General features: G+C 36.7%; 2 protein-coding genes across 12 annotated transcripts in view; both read right to left on the minus strand.

The window, feature by feature from the left end:
• Positions 1-3,421, minus strand: LOC112574808. Of its 2 annotated transcripts, none has more exons than XM_025256121.1 (6): positions 3,292-3,357; positions 2,770-2,861; positions 2,150-2,288; positions 1,474-1,637; positions 493-1,236; positions 1-364 (listed from the first exon to the last, which is right to left on the minus strand). In XM_025256121.1, exons 2-6 carry the CDS (start codon positions 2,800-2,802, stop codon positions 155-157), a joined length of 1,290 nt encoding a protein of 429 aa, XP_025111906.1. In that variant the 5' UTR covers positions 2,803-2,861; positions 3,292-3,357; the 3' UTR covers positions 1-154. The 2 variants fall into 2 exon arrangements, with proteins under 2 accessions (XP_025111906.1, XP_025111905.1); XM_025256120.1 differs by having other exon boundaries at positions 2-364; positions 2,770-2,919; positions 3,292-3,421.
• The window catches only part of LOC112574798, a 24,434-nt gene continuing 3,415 nt past the window's right edge, over positions 3,341-24,359 (minus strand). For 4 of the 10 annotated variants that reach the window (XM_025256097.1, XM_025256096.1, XM_025256095.1 and 1 more), the window contains exons 3-15: positions 22,932-23,050; positions 21,934-22,062; positions 21,467-21,673; positions 20,559-20,693; positions 19,931-20,131; positions 19,448-19,582; positions 18,882-19,100; positions 18,126-18,243; positions 16,714-16,759; positions 16,246-16,357; positions 15,543-15,691; positions 13,482-14,192; positions 9,394-12,177 (exon numbers count right to left, since the gene is read on the minus strand). In XM_025256097.1, the coding sequence (XP_025111882.1) occupies positions 11,923-12,177; positions 13,482-14,192; positions 15,543-15,691; positions 16,246-16,357; positions 16,714-16,759; positions 18,126-18,243; positions 18,882-19,100; positions 19,448-19,582; positions 19,931-20,131; positions 20,559-20,693; positions 21,467-21,673; positions 21,934-22,062; positions 22,932-23,050 (2,536 nt within the window). In that variant the 3' untranslated portion in view covers positions 9,394-11,922. Of the gene's footprint in view, positions 3,468-9,393; positions 13,305-13,481; positions 14,193-15,542; positions 15,692-16,245; positions 16,358-16,713; positions 16,760-18,125; positions 18,244-18,881; positions 19,101-19,447; positions 19,583-19,930; positions 20,132-20,558; positions 20,694-21,466; positions 21,674-21,933; positions 22,063-22,931; positions 23,051-24,065; positions 24,334-24,359 lie in introns of those variants that run through there. The other 6 variants (XM_025256093.1, XM_025256099.1, XM_025256098.1 and 3 more) reach the window with 6 other exon arrangements.

Raw genomic sequence — 24,359 nt, forward strand, 5'->3', positions numbered from 1 at the left:
GCGAGAAGCTTGGCGAAAAATAAACTTTTTATTACTGTGTCACTTTAATGTCCTTTAATCAAGAATTATCTCTGACTGAAAGAAGATTCAATTGACGCTTAATTATTCAGCTTTCACAAATATGTGAATGTTACTTTACATCAGGTAAATAGACTCACCTGGCTACCAGTGTCTTGTACACCCCAGGTGTCATGTGACTGTCAGGTCCAGCCCCAGCCACACGTCGCTGCCACCAGTGTCCGAGTTCCCTCAGCACGTGACTACTGACGTCACTCGGGATCTTGGGGTCAGACAACTGATCACAGCACAGACACAGACCTGCGATGGCAGCGGGGTCTGTTGTTCCAAGACACCGACACAGGTCCTGTAACACAATCAGAGAAATCAAAGATAGTCCACTAATATTTTGGTCTTTAGGCATTGAGATGTTAGAGACCGGATTTACCTTAAGGCTAGTTTTTTTTTTTTTTTCTTAACCTGTAGAATACCTACCTGAGTGAGCTGGGGGTCGTCATCTAAAGCCTGTTGTACCTGACCTGCTGTGAGATTAGGGACGCCGATGGTCTTAGTGATGCGCAGACCGGGAGCGATGTCGGACACCAGGTGAGACAACATGGCCTCCGCCTTGTCTAAAGATATTACAGCCAGTGAAAGTCTCTTCCTAATGTTGAGTAACATTTCATGATGTGACATTTCACAGTTTTTCACGTTTTCTCCAAAAGACTTCACTTCACAGACCACAAGACCGTAGGTTCTGTGGATAAGAAGTATATCAAAGTCTCCCTGTCTGTCTCTTAACGAAGCCTTAGGTAAACTTTTGGAAAGAGGGAGCTGAGCGGTCGCAGCAAAGTAACAAGGTTCACCAAGGTACTGTCCGAACCTCAGCTGGTTTATTCCAACCACAGCTTCTTTCTTTTGCTCAAACATTGTCTGTAGACAGATGAGTACTCGCTGCATGGCTGCATCGTCTCTGATATCACTGTCATAAACAGCAGGAGGCTGAAGAATTAAGCCTTGAGGGACATCAGATGAAGCTGTTGTCCCCTGATAAGACTGACCGGCCTGTCCAGGTGCTGACTGAAGAACCAGAACATCCTGACCAGCAACTGACTGTCTAGTCATCGGCACGCGGTTGACGTAGACAGGAGGCAGGAAGTAGGCGCGTGACTCGAGGTCAGGGAAGGCGGCCTCAACCCACTGGAGCCAGAATTTCTGGGCCTGGTCTGAGATGGTCTCCTGTACACCAACATTGTTATGAAACATTACTGAAACCTGCTTTGATTTTGTCTTTTATCACTGCCGACAGACATCTGCTATTAACTGAGGTCACGGGGTTAGGGTATGGAAACAGAAAGAAGGAGATGTAGGAGTGAGAAGAAGAGAAGATGGATGCAGTATGAACAGACCTGTCGTAAAACCTCAAATACGGTAAAGGATCGTGAGAAATGGCGAAAGGTTTACACACACACTTACCCTAACGCCAGTCTTCTCACTGATGAATCTGACTGCAGCCTCGATCTGAGAAGGAAGACCACGAATGAGGACAATCTTTATCCCTGGTACAGGTGAGGGATTCTGGTCCAACTCTACATCAGCCCCTGTCACATTCTTGACCTCTTGGAATGGGTGATTGTTTCCTTAGGAACAAGAAAAATGTGTACTTTATTTTTAATTGTAATTCCTTCTCTTGACGCTTTATTGTCTCATCATCCTCATCATCATCATCATCATCATCATTATCATCATCATCATCATCATCATCATCATTTTTCCTTCTTTATCTGCTTTCACTGACATGTTCTCTGACAACAGGATATACAGGGATTGCGGCAAGGAAGAACCATTAAATTTGTAAGAAAAATTTGTAAATTAAATTTTTAAGAAAAACAGAAACTTGAATAATGTAGCAAAGTCATGATTTGCATGTCTCCCAAACTGTCAGAAGTGAGTAGAAAGTCAGAGGCAGGAGAAAGGGATGGAATGTGCAGAAGGAGGAAAAATGGAAAAATTAAAAAAAAAAAAAGTTAAGTTTGGAAGAGTCAAACAGAGCGTTCCATTACAATAAAATGTTCTTGTGACCAATTTTATAATGACAACATAAACCATAGTCTTAGGGTGGCTCAAATGTTTCATTTAAAATACAACTTACTGTTGTCAGTGAAGAAATAAACTTGTTTATCAGTCACGGCGTGCAGGTAAACTCTCACACGACCTCCACCGTCTCTACGAGCTCCTGTCATCGCACTGGCATCGTCTCCATCATCACCTGCCCCACTAGGACGATCACCCTGTAGGTTGACATACAATGGAGGAGAAAAGCTGCATGCAACAGACTACAGATGAGCAAGAATATGATGCTACCAGCCATTACAACTACACCAAGACTGTACTTTTGAAATACCAAAAAAAATTGCTTCAGGATCACAAAATTTGGTTTAAAATATTAAAATATTACTAGGACCACAGAAACAGAGATTAAAGATTGAAATCGTACTAGAATCCAGGAAAAAGGGATAACATTAAAATATAATGATAGCACAATAGTACTACTAAAATACTTAATCATAAACTTGTTAATAAAGCAATGTTTCCATTTTTAACTTCTGAAAGATTTTCAGGTAAATACAGCTTCACCCTTCTGTCTGAGGTATAATCTACACGGATGCCCACAACATCTTACAAACGGATCATGCATTACTTTCCTCCAGTTACACGTGACCACCTTAAACTAGACAAATCACACTCAGTGTTATGATGACGTTTTCTCACCTGTTGTGAAACGGGTGGCAGGTGACTAGACATGGCTGTGGTCTCCCTACACAGGACCAAACCTGTAGGAGGCAGCCACTACAGAGGTCTTTCTGGGGAGATGAAATCAACCATTTTGCTAAATTGTGTTCTGCTGGATCTTTATGACACCTGTTATACAATGACAAACATTTGTTAGTTTGTGTTTTAACCTTCATACTAAATACCTTTAAAGGGAGATAACCCCTCGAACTCCAGTCTCACTGGCAGGTAATGTCTGGTAATAGTTTTGAAGGCGGTAATGAATAAATGTTTCCTTAATAATCACATGCTGGACTTTTCACAGAAGTTAGGGGTCAACAGACAAGGTTCCTGATCTCCTCAGGCTGTGTATGTCTGTGGTGTGATAACCGGAAGTGTATTTTGATGACATGAATGTATTTGCTGCCTGACCATGATATTACTAAGTGCTGACAGTAACACAGGACAGAGACTATTTCTATATTCCTCTAAAACTACAGGTAAATATAATGAGTGACTGACCTCGCTGTTCCTTCTCTGTGTAAACACTCACATCCAGTCACGAGTGACTGATGACCCGGATGTTAAGGTCAAGTCTACCTTATCGGGACTTCCCGTCCTGCTTACTGTTACTTTGATGTTCATCTACAAGCAGATCGTTAGTCTAGTTTATCGGGAGTTTCCGAACTGCTCACCATCTAAAACAGCCGTTAAAAGAAAGAAAAACCAGTGAGCAGTTTTATGTGACATCATCAAAACATGTGAGGACAGTTAGTCTGCGGTCACGTGACTTAGGGGGAACTTTGGTGCTACCGTTACAGCCAGCATCATTACTTTTGTTTGTTTTACATGGCTGGACACCGAAGTGATAGATATGTGTGGATCTACCCCATCTCATCCCCACTACCTTAAATTTACATTGCATGTACTTTACACATAAAAAAAGTTTTGTTTCGACTGTTGCAGACGACGGTGTGAGCTCTTGATCGGCTGCTGTCAGTTCACGGTTGGAAACACGAATCACTATTTCTATTTAAACTGAGTTAAATGGAGAAAATCGTTGTACAGACTCTAATAAAATATTGTACCTATTTCCAGATGAGGAGAGATGTATCCGCTGGTATTTTGAGTTCGTACTCAGTGAGCATACAGTCAGTACCTTCACAGTGCAAAGTATTTTGTGTGTAGAATATGGCCAGAATGATAAAATCTTCTTGCGACTATTCTGCCTTGGCGTTTACAATCATATACTATACTAAGATATTCTAAAATATGTCAAACAAAAACCTGCAAAAGTATACTTAGAAAACTGAATCCAGCACCGTGAAATTTGCTGAACAAAACAGTGTAGCTTCTGAACTACTACATTCCTCAAACACTACACACGGAACTGGTCTCAATTATTAGGACATAGGAAACTCTAACCTACAGATGCAAATTTAAACATTCCGAAACATTTTTTTCAATGCTATCTAACTACATGTAAAGTTGGACTATTCAGTGTTTATTAGGAAATAATTATAAAACACAAGATTTCGAAAATAATGTGATTTATATTACCCATAGCTACTTTTTGTGTCATTATTTCAGTGTTAATTGTTACAGTCTTTTTAATGTATGATATGTGTATTTTTGTAAGCGTGAGTTCTGATGGTCACAACAAAAAATGTGGGACTTTACAGAAACCTCCACAGTTATCATTTTAATAACAATATCTTGTAGTAAGGTACTAGAGGCAATGCCACAGGCCGACTTTAAACTGTTTAAAAATAAGTTTACATGGTCGTTTGGCTCACTTCGTGCTTTACAGCTCTTGCTATTCTCTATATATCACGAAAAAAGTAAAGACAAGCTAACGTGAACTTTTATTTATTAAATGTAAGACCACTTTAACATACCTAATCTTGATCATATCCTCAGCTGTAAACACTAATTAATATAAAACGAGGCAAATGCTTGTCCTCCAAGAGGATTATGATCTTCATATCTGGTCATACGCAACGTGTAACAGCTCAATAGTAATAAAGTCGGTTCTTTCTTATAGACTGATTACATTTGTTTTACAGTAAGACTTAGATATCAGCATATGAGCATGATCACTCATTCTAACTACTAACTCCAGACAAAAACAATTTGCATATTCTTCTAAATGTACACATAAGGCTATAAGACTCCATGAACATAGTGTTAGAACGATAATTGCCAAGAATAATGCCTGAAACTAGCTAGAAATTAAACAAGTTCCTATTCTTTTCTGTAATTTTCGAATTTTTCAGTCCGGCAGCCTGGAACGACCAGCTTGTTTTTTCTGTATTCTTACTTACACACACGTTCCATGCTGGCAACAGTCACAATAGTAAGAAACAAAAGTAGTCACATTTGAATTATTAAGGTTATTATTCACAGTCAAGAAAAATAAATAAGCACAATCCAGTGTTAAGAACACTATCAAAAAGTAAAAGTATCCACAAAACCAACACAAACTATACTTCTTGCCTTGAGTGAGCCATGTGGATATTTTGCTGTTCCTAGAACACAAAGTTGTATGCTGTCCAAAATGAAATAAACAATAGAAAACCTTACTGCGAAATTTACTACACCTCAAACTCAACAAAATTCTAATGCTAATTAAAAACAGCACAAGACAGATTTTAAATAATGTGTAATCTAAGGTGTATTGCGAACACCCTACTTTTGTGATCGTGGAGAATAGCTCATAGCATTACAGCAGGATTAGGTTCTATACCAGAGAATATAATATATTAAAAATGTCGCCATTTCAACCAGCTTAAATTATCCAATACAAAAATAAAGTTTATGTTGATTATTTTGTGTGTATAATACTGTCATTCTGGAATAAAATACAGTTAAAAGTTAGCGTTTATAGCGCCTCACCCTGATCTATAGGCAGGCTCATGGCGATTCACAAATGACAAGTGATGATGATGATGATGATGATGATGATGATGATGATGATGATGATGATGATGATGATGATGATGATGTAGTTTTGTAGCGCGCTAGTATCCGCATCACAAAGATGCGCTCAATGCGCGGTGATCCCAGCAGCCACCAAACTGCAGGTCAAATGAAAACTTCAAAAAAGTTTAAACAAGTGAGTCTTAAGATTTTTCTTGAAAGATGCAAAACTATCAGACTCCTTGGTCGAAAGGGGAAGCGAGTTCCACAAAAGCGGGGCTACATTGGAGAAGGATCTGAAACCCGCTGTGTGTGGTGTGAATAAGGTGATGACAGAACACAATGGTGTAGGTGTGTAGCAGACGGTGTACCATAAGTCAAAGGTCAGCGTCTACACACAACATGAACACAATCTGTAGCCCAACATCCAACATTTATTACAAGCCGAAATACACAAATGACCCACTGGAACGACCAATGACCCCAGCACGCGCTAATCAACAAAGATCAAGCTCGCAGAATTTCGCCGATGGTCAAGTCTGCATGTCGAAAAGGAGCTGTAGCCACCGAAAGGAAGAAACACCACTCTCCACACGCATAATGACAGGCCCGTCCAAACACACACAGCAACAAGTCCCACACGAGAACGATAAAACATAAATACAGCAGAGCTCTGCCCCCTCCAGCCAGTTAGGGGAGGTACTTCACTCTAAATACTGGAGATTCCTTTTCGACAAAACATTATTTACAAGTTTCCTCCAGATAACTATCTCTATTTCTGCTTTCTAATTTACTATAATTTAATTTTGCTTTTGCAACCAAATAATTTTTTAAAACCAAAAGCAAACATTATACACACATCTGTGTACCATTTTACAGACACCTTATCGACTAAGATCGCTGAAAAAATAGTGAAGAGCATCACAAGAAAACAATTATTAGAATTTAGACATAATGTCGCTACAAAGCATAAAACCCACCTGCAGATGACCGCAGAGGAATCCACATGGCTACCCCTCATATCACGAATGACACAAAAGTTGTAGTACAGTAATCAGCAGTATCACAAACCAAACATTACCAATAATCATTTCAACATTCATATTACACCGACCGTAGAATGAAAAATACCTAGATTAAACCAGCATTCAAAAGAGTTGTAGAAAGAAAACTAAAAAGGCAACGAAACTAATCAAATGAAGGAGGCATTAAGATGATTAACCCAGTTATTTCTTATTATATGTAAAACAAATAAATCTGAAGAAATAGAAAGAGTTAAAAACAAAACTGAATGAAAAAAATCATCTTATGTAAAAAAATCTTACAAATTCACAGGTTTGAAATTACATTCGAATTAAATTAACCATCAAAGAAAAAGTCTCATAATGATACCAAATATATACTTCAATTAAATACAAATCTGTCTCAGCCCATCTAAAAAGTATTGAATTATTGGCAACTCAATTATCTCATTTATTCCTATCCCAATTATCTGGAACTGCTAAGCTACAGCAACAGATACAAATTCTAGATTTACATAAATATGTTTTCAAAAGGAAAGAAAATATATAAACACCAAGGTACTATACCCAAGGCACTAATAAAATAAATCAAAAGGCATTAAATATATGAGATAATTATGAAGACAAAACCAAAATTAGAAAATTTGTACAAAGCAAACAAATACACTACTGCACACAATAACGAAAGTCGTAAGCCTTCACTGAATGAAGAAGACTTTCAGGTCAGAAGCTTAAACTTTCTCTTGACATTTTGTCATTCCAAGTTGTCAATCGGTTACAATGGGGGCCTCCATCACGCCGACACTTAACGTGAATAAAACAGATTACTATTTGAATTTCACTGTAAATTATTTTTATTGTTTATTTATAAATAAAAGACTAATCTGATGATTATTACCTCTTTGAAGTTATAAGCCGGCATTTAAATAATCTGCGATAGTGCATAGCATGTCACTCACGGACATTTGTCAAAAAAATAGGGATCCAAGGATTTTTACGCGGTTTAAGCAAATTTGTGGATGAGTGGACCGCAGCTTATCGCCCTGCACTGTACCTTTGTCGTGGTGACAAGCATCACCAATTTCCAGGACATACTAAGAAATTAACTAGAGGAGATAAGGGAATTTTAATAACAGGAAAACCATGAGACAGATTAATAATTTAAAAGATACTTAAAAAAAAACAGTTCACCAGATCATGAATAATTATTCATAGATAAAGATTATTTCATTGGATAAGTCAGTAACATCGGATAAATGGTGAAAAACATTTAAATCATACATTGCACGTTAGTGTAACTTCAAGAGCATAAAGAAAAAATGTTGCACTCATCGGGTCGTAATCAGTCACGGTGAATCTTCAAATAAATATTTTGCGCTGTATATTTATATACACGACGACATAGAAGTGTATCAAAAGTTCAGATTTCATCATCATGACATTCTAGAGATGGTAGATGAATTTGCTTACCACCTCGAAACTTCGAATCGGGACCACAACGACAGAAAGTCTACTCGTCCTTTGTTTTTACTTCATGTTCAAATGTTAAGACAACAATTTTAATCCTTCTGATAATGATAAGGTAAAATATTTACTTGATTGCTTTATAATATTTACAAACATTTAATAAAGCATGTAACACTGACATCAATATTTATATATGTATACATTTTTATGAAGGAGATTGATATATAACAACAGTGCTGTAGACAGACATGCAATAATAGATTGCTATTCTCTTATAAAAGGTTGCATCATAATGGTTCTCAGAGCATGTGTTACCCTACTTTAAGGTGTTCACAAATAGTCAAAACTATGCTTTATACTGCTGAGTATCACTTTGCAAGATGATTTGTTTTACACAGCTGAAAAAAACTTTTGCCCAATTACTAGCCTTTTACTGCTGCCTAATTTTTCTCTAGTAGTTTCCTGTTATTAGTTTTATGAACGCATGTTTATAAGCACTTTTAAAACTAATAAGAGAAAAGAATAGTTATACATTTCCATTTATGTCAACAGGCTGTCTGCAGTGCTGATTCTAAGGCCTGGGTGTTCCCAAAATATTGACATTTTGCTACACTCTGATGAATCTGCTGCTTTAAAGTCAACCTCTTTTTAAAAAAAATCCTTATCATTGTGTTTTAGGTCTGTTATGGAAACATCAATTCCTTGTTTAGAGCAGTCAGTGTTTGTTTTGGGTCAAATGTTTAGACTTAAGGTAAATGTGTCAAGAAATATGGCTTCCCTTGATAAACTACACTGTGGTACATTACAGTAGTTATAACCTAGCATAGTGTACGACAATCCTCACTGAGCAATTCATAAAAAGGAAAGAGCATGTTAATTGTCAGCTGAGCATGCATAATGAACTTAGAAGACCCTAATGATGAAGACCACAACAAGATTCAAGATTCCTTATTCTGTCACCTTCTAAGAGATATTGAGATATTAAAAGTATATCCATACATGTTTATGAACATTCCTCTCATTATAGTGTCTATTATTTACATACACTCATTGGTTGGTTTATGGAAGTTAATAAAAAAACCAACAGCAGCAACAACAACCTAAAGAAAAAAAAGGGAAACAAGCAAATTCTAACCCCTAACCCTTTTCATAGTGCTGATGTATGCGATGGCCCTAGCTATAAAGTGGGACCACTTTCTTTTATCTGGCCCCACTCTTTTTTTTTTTTTTTTGCTCATCACGAGCATAGGCTGCAACTTCCAGCTTTTTCCCCAAACTTTAAGTTTTTTCCTTCTCAGTCTGTGTTTAATATGGGCTCAAACAGGGCCTCTATGCTCTTCAACTGAGAAGCCGAATCGCACGGTTTTCCAATTTGCCGTGCGATCTTTCTTCCTTGTTAGAGTTTTGTTGAATGCTTTCATCTTCACACTCAGGCAAATCTCTGTGAAATTGTTTCAGTAGTGAATGGAAACAAACACAAAACGATGCGCTCTTAAGAAGGCAATGGTTGATTTGCTGTTTGTCTCTAAACAATCAATGAAGGAAGGGAATCCCCACCAAGGACGACAGGTCTTGACCCTAAAACTAAGTAAGCAGTTAAGTCTGCTCATACACACCGACGTCGATTCTCGCCAAGCACGAACTCAGCTGATTCATATTTTCAGTTGCATTGGACAGTTTAAGTAAGAAATTTTATTTTGCTTCTTCACATCAGCCTCGGACTTCATGTAAAATAACACCACTAGCCACCATGAAACACCATTGTAAGAGATGTAAAATACGTAATTCCAGTGCAATATATATAATACCACATGTTTACGTTCATATGGATATACTATAGACTATAGAGGCATCAAATTGACCTGACAGGAACGACAGGTATGCACAAATCCAAAACGTGTTCATTTCTGATTCTTACAATCCATTTCTCAAGCACTTTGACACAGTGCTAAATCCATATTTGTATTGACACTCCTAGACAAAAAATCTCCTCAAAATATTTTACATAAGGAAAATACAAAGAAAATAAAATTGAATAGCCAATCACCACCATTCTCAAAACGATTGGTTAAATGTGTTGTTATTTGAGATTGCGTATTTGTATACAACATTAATATTATCATAACTTTGAAGTAAGGTATTATCTTATTATTATATCTTGACTTTACAGGTTTAAAATTTGTACATGATAGAATACAGGCTTTCTGATTGACAGATCTCCTTCCTATGTCAGAAACTTCTTCCATGTCAACATTCAGGTAGATCTTAAAGGTTTACCTTTATTGACAGCATTTGTATGAACTCATCATTCTATTGCTCAGAAAAAAAAATTGTAGTCATTTTTAGTAAAAAAAGATGGCTGCGAGCTTAAATCCACAGGTTACGCACCTTATAATATCAATGTCAAGGAAACGTATCAAGTACAAATGCATGTTTTCCTATATATAGATAAGCTGGAGTTCGTGGTCACATAATGTTTTCAGCACGAGACAGATGCACAGCCGACCAACCAGCAAGTTGTTTTTGAGAATCATCTCTTGCTAATTACCTGCTCCAGCAAACTGAAACGTAATAGTCAAAGAAGTACCCCATGTTCTCTACCTTTTGGTAAGCAACTGCCTTTCCCAGTCTTTAGTACTTTAGATTGCAATTTTATTTTTCAAATAAATGTATACGTGTGTATGTGTGTAAAATATACATGAGAAAGAAAGCTTGAAGCAACGTGGAACCCTAAAACCAGTCACTCATGGAAAATACAACCGTGTCATCGCTGTGTGTGTAAGAAAGAGACATTAGACTACAACAGGCGACGGTTACTAGATTCACGTTCTGACATTAAGAGAAATCTGGTTTAAACAAATTTGTTGCACAGACATACAGTTGTCTTTGTCTGGGATTACAAAGTTATTTATCAAGAATTTATTAATGATAGCATCTGACATCTTTCGGCAATACCTTTTGCTTTTATAAAACGAGAGGAAGATACATTTCAAGAAACATCTTAATCGCTGATAACAAAAAATGAATGTTATAAATCTACTTAACAAAAAAAGAAGTGAGGTTTACCATAAAAAATCTGTATAACTTATTAGAAAACAACTATAGAACTTACCAAGAAACTTTAAAGTATTCATCACTTATCAAGAAGCATGTCTATCACTTTTTCAAGAAAAAAGGATCGTCTGTATCAATAATTGTAAATATGACTTTTTATAGGGCCAGATACTCCGTGCCTTATCAAACTTCTTTTAATTACTTTCATAGAGATGATTACACCTTTGACTTTTAACGAAAATGCAACTTATCTTTTAAACTGTAATATAATATGTAATACACTTGAAGAAGTAAGCATCCAGAGAACAAACAAACCATACCATAAAGCAAAGGATACATTCGCCTAGGATGGTTCTGCGTTCTCTTTTTTTACATGTTCTATAGTACATTTACTTATATTTAAGTATTTACATTTAAATATACGTGTGTGGTGGTACATTTAATTTAGACATCAAAGTCTTCTACATTCAAACTCTGTGTTAAAATTGCTACCCAGAGTCAACTAAAGGTCGCAAGCAATCAGTCACAACTTAATGGCGGGTAAGTGACAGATATAACATAGGGAAGGAAGTTTCACTTTTTACCTAAGCCGCAGCTAAGAAGCCGATAATCAGAAGTTATTGTTTGTAAGAATAAGTCAAATCCTGACTTTGTCTTCTATTAACAAGAAATACCATGCTTTCGTTTTCAGTCATCGACTCATTTTTGTATCAAATAGAAAGTTGAATGAGAGTGAACACCTCGCTACCAGTGTCTTGTACAGGTCAAAGGTCATGTGACTGTCAGGTCCAACCCCAGCCACACGTCGCTGCCACCAGTGTCCGAGTTCCCTCAGCACGTGACTACTGACGTCACACGGGGTCTTGGGGTCAGACAACTGATCACAGCACAGACACAGACCTGGGATGTCGGCGGGGTTTGATGTTCTCAGACATCGACACAGATCCTGGACAGAAACAGATCCTTCAACCTAATGAAAATAACCAAATAAGCAGTCGAAGCAAACAGCAGACAGCTGCATCTACTGCGTGAAGTCGCTTACAGAGATAATTTTCTTTTAACTCAGATATAAAACACGAATTAAATGTCGTGTACAACCGTTCTATCCACTCTATTTTATAAAAGAATCAAATGGAAGTATGTTTTCTTGACAAAACAGAATTGAATTTTCATTGTACCATTGGGGAAAAAAAACCTCCTAGTTTAGATAAATAAAGCATGTAGTCTACACTTACCTTTCGGCATTCAACTTTATATTATGTTATGAAAGTATCTCGTGCTTGCTTCAGGGTGAGTATATATCAGATATTTGCGTGCTTATGAAAGGATAATCTAAAAATAGTACACTCGTGTGTGCAATAATGATTGCAATTATGTTAAGATATGTCCACATGATCGGTTACATACACTCTTGTGTGTGCTATTATAAATAAAAATGCTTAGATTATAATTTAGAGCAACCTCCAAGACTGAAAGATATCTAAGAGTTTCTTGAAACTGGTCGTTTCCTATTCAGGCTCAATAAATAGCATACAAATGAGACTGAACTCAGTTTTCAAAGACTGCACATCTTCAGCAAACTGACATGAATTATTTGCACGGTGATTCACAAAATAAGCAAAAAAATATAAATAAGAACATCAATATTCCAGAGAAACACGTAAAATGCATATTAAAAAACGAAATATTGTTAATGATGGAGTTTTATTGCACATGTAAAGTTTATTAACACTTAAAATGCACACACAGTGAAAATGTTTCGAGCTGATGGTATCGATTGCCTTATTGTTCTTCCAGGAGAACAGAAAAAGAAATGCACTTCCGCATTATTCTAACGGTGATTCTAGACATTCACAAGTATATCTTCTGAGATTTCATTTCCTTATGGTTCTGTCGGGGAATGGGGACCCGCAGCCTCATGCTATGTTTACTCGATTGGAGAAAGAGCTCACAGTTCTCTAACAGCTGATGACTAGAAAAACTGCTAAGGATGCATGAAGTGGGAGGAAAGACGTTGAAATGTGTGTTTTTGAAGCCGTTTCCTAGTGACGGGGAACCAGCTATGTTCACTTCCTGTAAGGACAATAGGTAATAATACTCGTTAATTTTATTCGCCATTACAACAGCTTGTTTTTCTTTTTCTAATATCTTTATTACTGTAAAGTGAAACTAAGATTTAAAAAAGCCCGAAATTTGATAAATACTGCATGCACATATATATATATACTTTGTGTAAGACATAATCCTGACCTCAATCAGCTGTGAATCGCCGGAGATGGCGTGTTGTAGTTGACGAGTCGTGAGGTTGGGGAAAGCGATGGTCTTAGTGATGCGCAGACCGGGAGCGATGTCGGACACCAGGTGAGACAACATGGCCTCCGCCTTGTCCAGCTGTGACACGGCATGGGTTAGTTTCTTTCTAATGTTGTAGTCTACACACTTCTGTGGCGTCTTCATTTCCTTTATATTCTCACCAAAAGCTTTTACTTTACAGATGATTAATCCGTAATGTCGGTGAATGAGAATCACATCAAACATTCCTCTTCTCCAGGTCCATAGCAGAGCATGATAGAGACTGTTAGGAAAAGGTAGTTGATCGACTTCGGTGGCGTACCAATGCTCACTCAGAAGTTTGCTCAGTCCAACCAAAGCTTCTCTATTCTCCTCGAACATTTTTAGTAAAGAGACGAGCACCCGCTGCAAGGCTGCATCAATTCTAACATCATTGTCGTAAAAGCGACTTTGAGAACTGGGCACCGTATCAGTAAAAGAAGCCATTCCCGTTCGTTTGAACTGAGAAACCTTTTCAGGTGCTGACTGAATGATCCTAACATCCTGTCTAGTCATCGGCACGCGGTTGACGTAGACAGGAGGCAGGAAGTAGGCGCGTGAGTCGAGGTCAGGGAACGCGGCCTCAACCCACTGGAGCCAGAATGTCTCGACTTGTGTTAAGATGTTTTCCTGTGTGATGAATGTGAAAAAAACATGGCATCACGCGGAATTTAAAGTTAATATAAGGAAATGGAAAAGTCGCTTCCGAGCCTGGACGAAAGAATGTTCACTTGTCATAGTACGGCATCGTGAAAATAGCTTCAGGCGTCTGCATGTCGCGGATATGGTTGGCATTTTAAAATCAAAATTTCTAGTTGTTTTCTTTGTTCTTAAAAGGAATTATGTTAAGATGGTTCGTATGTGTGTATCCGCATGTTTGCTTTCGGTAAAAGAGAAAGTAATACTATTTAAACCCCCTTCTTTACCAGCTGCATTCCATATTCATAGACAGGTAATGTGAAGAGCAGTTTTGCCACGTGCTGGGGATCCCGCGTTATACAATCATTCTCCTTCTACTATGACGATAACTATCAGTAGCACATTATCTTCAGCAGGAGAACCACCACCCTCAGCAATAATTATTGACAAAATATTATTCACCCTGAAAATATTTAAACTACTTCAACAAACTCACAAACCAGGATCTTGATTACATACAACAGTGACGGCTTTTTTGAAAGTTCAAGACATCTATCTATGCAATCTACACCTCCAGGAAGCTACTGCTCACCTTTATTTTATTTTACTTTTTTTTTGTAGCTGTTCACAGGAAAGTTCAAGCAGATAGATTCATCATCAAAGCTATTTTTTAGTTGTTGTTTTTTTTAGTTTCATTTTAGTGTCATCTTTTGATTAACGTTTTTATGCTATTTTATTTTAAATTACTTCTATTAACGAGAAGTTTGATGTCGCTAACGCAGCCCCTATTCTTCAGGGATTTGCGTCCTGCTGTGAAACTAGAGTGGATGTTGAAAAATATCTTAGAGATCATTAAAAAAAAACGTTAAAGAGAAGGGATAAAAAGGATACAATTATTGCTTACATAGGACCTTTTAAGAAAAATGTCCCAGAACTCGACTAGAAAATTTGAGATAACATTTGAACTCTACGTCCCCTCTGGAATAACGTCTGTAAAACTCATTCAGTTTTAAATAGAAATGTCGAACTGATATGTATTTATCGCAAAACATACGATTTCTTTTTGCAACAAAAAGAGGTCATTGCACCTATTGATCAAAAGAATTTTTTCACATCAAGTCCTTAGTTTTGTTACTCATGTAAAAGAATTAAAATTGTTAAAAGATTTTTACAAAGTTAATTTTAGGAAAGGCAGCTAGATTGATATTATTTTCGACTAAGTAAAGTATTATCTTATTTCATTATCCCATACACCAAACCGTCTTTAGCGAAACCCTTAGAGGTGTACTGCATGTTATTTCATTTAAAATCAGTTCTGGAATAATTGTTTGTTATACTAACCTTGCTAATGAGCTTGAGTGTTTCCTCTATTTTGGATCGAGAGCCACGGATGGTGACACTTGGCATGCCTCTGACATCAAATAGATCATCGTCAAATTGTACATCGGCCCCTGTCTTCTGTTTCAAAGAGTCTAGAAAAAGCTGACTTCCTGCAAAAAATGTTTAAGAACAAAAACCTTTAATGATGATGATGGATGATGGATGATGATTGATGATGATGGATGATGATGGATGGATGATTGATGGATGATTGATGGATGATGATGGATGATGATTGATTGATTGATTGATTGATTGACACATATACATGAAGTTAAGTGCAAAAGAATCATTATGTTGAATAAATGTTTGGAAACAATATTTCCTTGAAGTTACTGTTTTGTCTGTAAGTGTCGCAAATGCACTGCAGAAAATTCCAAACTGGGGGTCTAAAATTTCTTCCAAATGTGTAACACGAGTAGTTAAGAGAACAGTGAATAACAAGAAGAAGATTATACGAAGTTAAGTTTAAAATGTTCAAAGCGCTAACTAAAGACAGCAATTACAGAGAAGATCACAACAGAACTGAAGCAAAATTCTACATTAAAGTAATAGCAGACAAAAATAATTTTAAAAAAAGCTATAAATAATACGCCGATTACAATAGACCAAATAAAGCAAACCCTATCGTTAATTGTAAAGTTTTGTTATACACTTGTCTTACCAAGTAAAGCAGCTTGTGGTGATGAAATAAGGTGCAGGCAAATGTCGCAAGCGTCATCTTTAGTTTCACTTTCTACTGCTCCTCCGGTCTGTGTACAAGCTTCTTCGCGACCCTTAAACCAAAGTCAAGAGTTTCAAACATTTAAACAGTAGACAAAAATATAAGGGCTTGGGGACATAAAACGGTGATATATCTTGTTACAAAGGCAAAATCTGGAATTGTTGAATTGTAATGCTCAGCAATCTGCACGCAAAGAACGTGGGACTGATGCTTTGTCTTGAGCACCTGAAGCTGGTTTTCCGTTTACCAATCTTCTAGTTCGTCTTTTCGTAGATCTTTGCCGTGCTTTCAACTTTTGGAATAGAAGTTAAAGTCTCCAATAAAATGCAAATCTTTCAGGGATTTCTATTGTGTTCAGGGATTTAATAAGAGAAGTACAATTTAAATATTGGCGAAATTATACGTCACCTCTTCTGTTAGCATTGCTGTTCCCTCAAAAGGAACCTCGGGTTTCCTGTAACCGAAGTTCATCATTTAGCCGAGGGAATGTAGTCATGTGCAAAGATTAAATGCAAAAACTGTATGTAAAGTATCAGCGTCCAGACATGAATTGACATAGATGACATGAATTAGCGACAAAAACTTATAGGAAGAAATGATAAAAGTAAGTCAAGATATTTAGAATTTTTGGGGGGCAAAAAATGACCCATAAGAACATGTAGAGAGAGGGGAGGGGTAAAACGGAACTCTCTGTCCTAAAAAAACTAAGAAAACTTGACAGATTGTCTTCATTCATTGTTTTTTAGTCTTCATTTCAGAATGCAATGCTGCTCACATCATTTGTCCCACTAACGTTTCAAAAATGTCTGCCTACCTGTCAATTTAGCTATAATCTTTCCAATAAATTCATCTGTGTGTGTCAGCCTCTTCGGTGTAGATGTTATACACCATACTTGTATAAGGTTTTAAAAGTTTCCACCTCATTTATTACGGAAAGTAAAAGTGAATGAAAGAAGGATTTTTACCAGCCATGTTCAGGACTCTTTACAATTATACTATCTGTTAACCATTTAGTATGTCATGCGCTGTAAGTGTTTGCTTTAATAAATCATAGCTTCTGTGTTTCAAATGGTAATGGGCTCAATAGATTGGAAGCCATCATAAAAATGTGAGCTGCCTGTATGGACAATTTTGGAGAATTGTGCATGCATGTGATCTTCACCCCAAGCAGAGTGGACCACTTCCAGTTATGTAGCATTCTTCAGCCATGTCGGCTTGAACAATCAAAGAATTATCGTCGTCTTTAGTGTACAGTTCAGGCCTACAAATGTTAAAATTATTCTTTCAAAGGACGAGCAAATGAAACACTTTTGGCGGATAATAAATAGTTTGTGTTTATTAGTTTTATTTGTTCATATAAGAGCATAGCTGAGTGTCACAAGTGTTTCGATATTTTATAATGCTTAGAGCTTTAGGTCGAAAACTTTGAAAATTTTGGTCAACCCATTAGTCCAATATTGGGTTTACCTCAAAGGTCGACTAAAAATGTGATGCCACAAAGATGTGGTAGCAAACGGTTAAATTAACTATCAAAATAAAATCTTAAATTTCTTATAAAATTATTAGTAATATTTATTATTTAAAATTAAACTGTTCACAAATTTTCACACTTATTGTGTCTTTGATTTGCTACTCTTCTACTCCAATTTTTTTACTCACATATACTTATCTTTCATTTATGTCCTAGCTTGAAAGTCGGCTTATTTCACTATTAAATGACATTGATTCGTTGACTCAAGAAGGTGAATGATGAAAAAATAATACCTACGAAAATTATCTAAATGTAAAATAAACTTCCAAAAACTAAGTTCTTCACACACTTTTTCAACGATTTTCGTTTTTGAACCACAATTATCATGATAAGAGTCACCGGAATCAACATCAACACGATGCCACTGAGGGTCGTAGTTAGATGCAAGGGGCTGGAGTTAGCTTCCTCTGAAATTGAAGACAAAGGATGAATCAATGTTTCTTCTGAAACATTTCTGCTATATTTTAAATAACATTTAAACAAATGTTTCTCAGAGAGAAATCTATGTATCTCTCTATCTATCTCAGAGCACCAGATGACGTGTTCAAACTTAGTTTTGATTAGGAAGACCTCATGATAAATGTGCACTTATTGCCCACTAGTAGCAAGTGACAGTTCGTGTGTTCTACCTGCGGGAAGGTTTCGACAATACTGATGTTTAGTGTAGTCAGGTATGCTGTTCCCACCAGTTTTAAAGACAAACCTAATCATAAGGCCTTGTTTCTAATGCCATAAGCAAATATGGTACAAATCTGCTAATCGAGGGCAAGATGTGTCCTGTTTATTTCGAAAGCAGCGAGACGGAGTTAGAGAAATTAGTTACTTGAACAGAGGCATCAGGAGAGAAGTGAAGCAGAATGAGATGTGGGCCTGTGTGTTGTTGGTGAACTGCTTCTAATAAACATGATGACAGATATATTTCAATTTTTATTGCTTTTTAGTCGGTTAACAGTTCCCTAGCAATAACAAATTCAGTTCCGTCAACTCCTCTAACATATAAATCGTGCGGGCGAACACAATGAACTGTTAAGCTGTGTTGATTTACCTGTAAATCCATCAGGTGTGACAAAAAATTCACACGTTTGAAAGCCCTCGATGTTAGAGCCCAGAACTTGACAACTATAGTTTCCGCTGTGTTTCCGTGACGCTCGAGGAAGTCGGACGACGAGGTGATCAGTAACGGTTTTGTTGAACTCATACCCAGGAACCGTGGCGCAAACAAATTCATCTTTCACCCATAAACAGGTCACCACACTTGCACCTACTAAAACCAAGATGCGAGTTTTGCATTGACTACCAATGTTGTGATTTGAACACCAAATGCACACTCGCACAAGTACTGACAAAAATCACCTCAGATGGCTTGTAAACTCTCCCTCAGACACTCCCTCTTTCATTCATTCAATCTATAAAATACATATCCATCACGTACATGTACATACCCAATACGTTAGTCTACCTCAGACAATAGGATTAGAGGTGTTGAAATAGAGATGATTTGTCTATTATTTTGAGATTAACTACTTACACTTGACAAATAAATGACAGATTCCGTTACATTTAAAGTTCTCAAAAATGCTTGGTATTTTTAATTTGCATGTAGACTATTACCTTTGTTGCCATTACCATCATGATGAAGAACTCTAAAGTTCCTCTTAGTGACTCTAACATCAAGACTAAATATGCATATTAGCTCTGTCGGTTCCATCTCTGCAACACTTGAAATGTCACAAGAAGAAGTTGTTTCTGTAACAAAAACAGAAGAGTGAAGTTTATTAGACGGTTTCTAAAGGTTATCTACTATTCTCATAGCATCTTGCAATAGGTAACTTCGTGCCCTAAAACGAAAATAAAAATAGGTATTTTATGCCAAGCTAACAGCTAAGTCCATATCACGGCAAAGTACAGGTGCCACGTGCAAGAAAGAACAGCTTATCTGAGACAAGATCTGAACTCAGGACATTTAGTTTTCACTGGACTGGTGACAGTCGATAACTATTTTGCAGCACCGGGCCACCGGCCTTGAAAGAAATGTGAATGAAAAAAAAGTTTACCATTTTACCAAAGTCTTTTGCTGTTTATAGTAATAAGTACCTTCTTCCAGGGTAAGGGTACAGTTGTCAAAGCTGACAGTTCCAGGACCCGCAGTATGACAACTATACGTCCCTTCATGGTCCTCAGAGGCGCTGGGGATTATAATAGTAAGATGATCTGACACACTTCTGTCAAACTTGTAGCCGCGGATCGTTGTACAACTCGGAATGTCTCCTCTCCATTTACAAGAGACCACAGTATCTGGTCACGTAAAAGAAAAAGTTAAAAAATCAACTTACAACAGAATGGAAACCATTATTTTTAGCTATGACTAAAATGGCCTCTTTTACTGGAAAAAATATTTAAAAAAACATATTGAGACGAAAATGAGGGAAAAGGTATCACGGCTGCAAGGCTGTGATCGTAGGGGCAATAAAATAAAGGCCATACCGTTTTGAAGGACACCAACCTCTTTTTTGGCGCATTTTAACCTTTGACCGATCAATCAGGTAGAGATGACTAATATGAAGGCATGTGGATGTTTCTAGCCACCCAGTGGAGCTAAGGTCAGTGCAATTTTGTTCCGAAGTTAATCGCAGACGAAATATTTATACCTTTAAATATACTGGTCAATTATGAAGCTAATATGAGAATATAGAGGGAAAATATTCTTGTCAGATTGCAGTACCTTCAACACCATGAGCGGAATAGTGGTGAACAGTAAAGTCAGCTCTGGTCTTATTGATGTCCACAGGGAAGTAGCATGTTAGTGACCTGTCTGATTTTTCCCCTGCTGAACGAATATCACACATTGTTCTCTCATCTGAAACAAACGCAACAGGAAATCCCATTTAAACCTCTAGTTTTGCCTTAAGAAAAAAGTCTCAAGCTACCAGTTGAAAGCTGGGACCTCTGTCTTAATGCGCTTGCAACATTTAAATGTAAACGAAACATAATATTTAAAGAGATTTGTAGACAATATAGAGACATAATCAAATGATTTGTTAAAATTTAAATACCTTTTACGTTTAAATAATGTACCAAGGTTTTCTATCCCAGTGCAATGAAAACATTTAATAGGCTTCAAATAGAGAGACATTTATGTTGCAGCTCTCTCTATATATTTACAATTTCAAGGGAACATATAGTACTAAAGGAAAGACTAAAATAATCATTTAAAGATGCGAACTTTCACACAACTTACTTCCGTGTTGTAAAAAGTATTTAACATAGCCAATGTGCAGCAGACCCGTGCAACTTGATGTTGAGCATTATACTCTGTTCAATGTTACTTAGGTAAAAGAGTAACACATATCTTTTAGTATATTTCTAACTTCTTTATTTATATATATATAGAAAAGGAAACAATTACTGTAAAGTCTCTCTTATCGTTAAAAAAATGTGTCCTGCTTAACTAGAAAAATAAATCCTTCATTTAAAATTGATGCCATCTACTATGTTGGATAAAACACGTAGATATTTAACTGATAAAATCGTTAAGGGGCTTTCAGTGACTGATTTAAGGCTTTAAGATTTCTATTGAAATTTACTCAGTAATATTCAGTATAGGGAATTTCATAACAACAAATATCTCACCTAATTTAATCCTGAACTCACAGGGCTTACTATACTTGGAAGCCACGTTTCCAAGGCGGCATGTATATATTCCAACTTGTTCAGAACTAGCTTGTGGAATTTCCAGAGTAAGTTTATCAGATATCATCATGTTATACTTGTATCCTGGCAGCACAAAACATTCCATTTTTCCTGACAGCCACCAGCAATCCAACACGTCGACTGCATCTAACATGAGTAGGAACATAAAGAATTAATTTTCAAAAATGTGTGTGTATTTTCACAAGGCAAAAAATAGCTAGCACACAATAATGGTATTCCCTATCACAAGTAAAGCAATTAAAAACAGAAAATGTTTACTAAAACACATTTTGAGTTGTCATAAAAAATTTAAAACATAGAGAAATCATTACGCAAAGACATAAAAAATAATCTAGGAAAAAGACAGAAACCTTATTTCATAAAAATGTTACAATTTATAGTCCTACCATGGCTTCCTTCTTCTTTGTACAGATAGACACTAAAATCATTTCTTGTCTGACTAACATCCTCGGGAAACTGGCATGTTAGCGAAGTTTTTCCAGTTGGATTAGTTGAAGGGATGTCACATGTAACATCTGTAAAGTGATTAAAAATGAGAGAAAATAAATGTTATTGTCCACATGTTTACTCTTGTTGTACTATCTCTATTAAATAAATTTTTGATGTTATTAAATAAAGTTTACTAGGTTAATAAAAAAACGCTTTTGAGATTTATAAATGTTAATACGGTAGTACACACTAGTACACACTAGTACACACGCACACAAAGCCAACTACTAACCGACTTCTGCATTCATGGCATTGCAAGAAGAATTACATTTTACTATTTATTCTTCTTATCTTTTTTTCTGAATTGGCACCGTTTAACCCCTACTGTTATACTAGACTTGTTAGGGAACTTTGTGATCTGAATAAGCCCTCGTTAAAGTAGCTGCTAATGTTCTATGCTCTTCATACATTGGATTTCAAACAAGGCCCAGCGCCTTATGCAAGCATTGTTACAGAGGGTGGAAGTAAGGAAAGTGAGAGGTTTTTGAGCGGTGTGAAGGTAGATATCAGTGATTGTAAATCCGAAACATTCCTGCCTGAGTTTGATTAAGTACCTTTGAAGAAGACTTGTATTGACCAGGTATAGCATTCATTCTCTGGACTTCGGGGTCTGCTGGTGAAGAATTTCATACATTTTTTTTTTTTTTTGCAAATTTACACTGATCTACATTGAGTGGATTCCTTATCTTAGTTTGTATTGGCGACAAGACAAGAACCTCATGGGATAGTTCACTACCCTGAAGTAATGACTGTGTAGATCTCTATGTGTCTTCTATGCCCAGCTCTTCCTTTAGAGAAGTAGCTGCATAGTATATAATAGTATGCACTAGTACTAATAGAGTTCTTCATTGTAGCTCATCAAAATAGTATAATGATAGATCATCAAGCAGCTTACCTTGCGCCGACACTCCAGTCCTGCATAAAATCCAAAGTCTGACGATAAACACAACTGCTGCATGAAATGGACGCGCCCTCGGTTGAGAGAAACAAAAGTTCATGTCTCTCCTTAGGTTTCTGTAAAATCCATTATCATCACCATCATGAAAAGCATTGATGTTTTCAATGGTTGCAAAGGTCATTACGGTGTAAGGAAGGAGGTTGTCTGCATGACCAATGCCACAAACGCTTGACTACATTTAAATTACGATTGATTCAAATATTATTTAAACATGATAAAGCTCATGTCTTATAAATCCTCCTCCGCATTATCTTATAGTCTTTCTGAAAATAAATTCAGAGCCGCATCAACACTAAAGCGGAGGAATCTCTACCATATCAACAGGCTGGCTTCAGAACAGACAGAAGCACAGTTGGGAAGGTCTTTAACATCGTATCTTCATAGAAAAGCACCCTCAGAATAATAGACAATTTAATTGGACTTTAAGAAGGTTTTTGAGCGCAGTACTGCTGAATAAATACATTGAAAATTACTTTCGTACTACAGTATGTGTACCCCTTATGCTGCTTGGAGAACACTATGCCAAAAAAAAAACCTTTACGACCATCACACTTATTTTCACTGGTGGAAAACTGATTTGTAGCATATGCTTTGCAGACGACATAGACTTTCTGCCAGGTACTAATAAAAACTCTAGGGTCTTACCAGCAGACTGACATACAAAGTGCATACAGAATGGCGACCAGCACTGAAAAGAGGAAAATTATGGCATAATCTTGACATCAAGTTTACTATGAAGTACACTCTGTACAAATCCCTTGTAGTACCAATCCTGCTTTACAGATGTGAAACGTTGACGCCGACACGGAAAGGTGAATCCAAGCATTCGAGAACAAGTGCCTGAGGAGGCTGCTTCGGATTTCATAGAGAGAACATAGAACCAATAGAAGCGCGGAGCCAATAGAAGCACGGAAGCCACACTCGTAGTAAAACCTAAGTTTCAATTCCAAAATATGGAGTTTAGATAAAGTTTTTAAAAGGAGTCTTAAAGAATAGTCTCTTGTAAGAAGGCTAATATACAGACAAAACTTAGCGATGTCGACTTGCACTTGAAAGTGGCTTAATGCTTACTCCAAAACCAAAATTTTTTCCTGTTTTACATCTGCCCATTTAAATGGTAATCCAACAACTTGCTCAGTCTCCCGGATGGTCTAGCTTGGTCCTCAAAGTTTATATTTGTCAAAATCTTCACAAAACAAATTCAAATACTACATGCAACATTAAACTTGACTAAATATCTAGGAAAATAATAAGAAAGTAATCTAATTGTTAAAATAATACCTTGTGTAAAATGGGTCTTTTAGATCCCATAAATATTTGTGACATCTCAAGATTATACAAGGTAAAGTGTCATAAATAAATCGC

The sequence above is a fragment of the Pomacea canaliculata genome, linkage group LG11 (genome assembly GCF_003073045.1).
Source record: "Pomacea canaliculata isolate SZHN2017 linkage group LG11, ASM307304v1, whole genome shotgun sequence".
Classification (NCBI taxonomy): Eukaryota; Metazoa; Mollusca; class Gastropoda; order Architaenioglossa; family Ampullariidae; genus Pomacea; species Pomacea canaliculata.

Excerpts from the sequence above, each read along its gene's own strand:
- LOC112574808 (XM_025256121.1), bottom strand. The coding sequence starts at position 2,802 with ATGTCTAGTCACCTGCCACCCGTTTCACAACAG. Across the intron at positions 2,289-2,769 it reads TGCCACCCGTTTCACAACAG|GGTGATCGTCCTAGTGGGGC; the intron begins GTGAGAAAACGT and ends GTCAACCTACAG. Across the intron at positions 1,638-2,149 it reads TTATTTCTTCACTGACAACA|GAAACAATCACCCATTCCAA; the intron begins GTAAGTTGTATT and ends CTTGTTCCTAAG.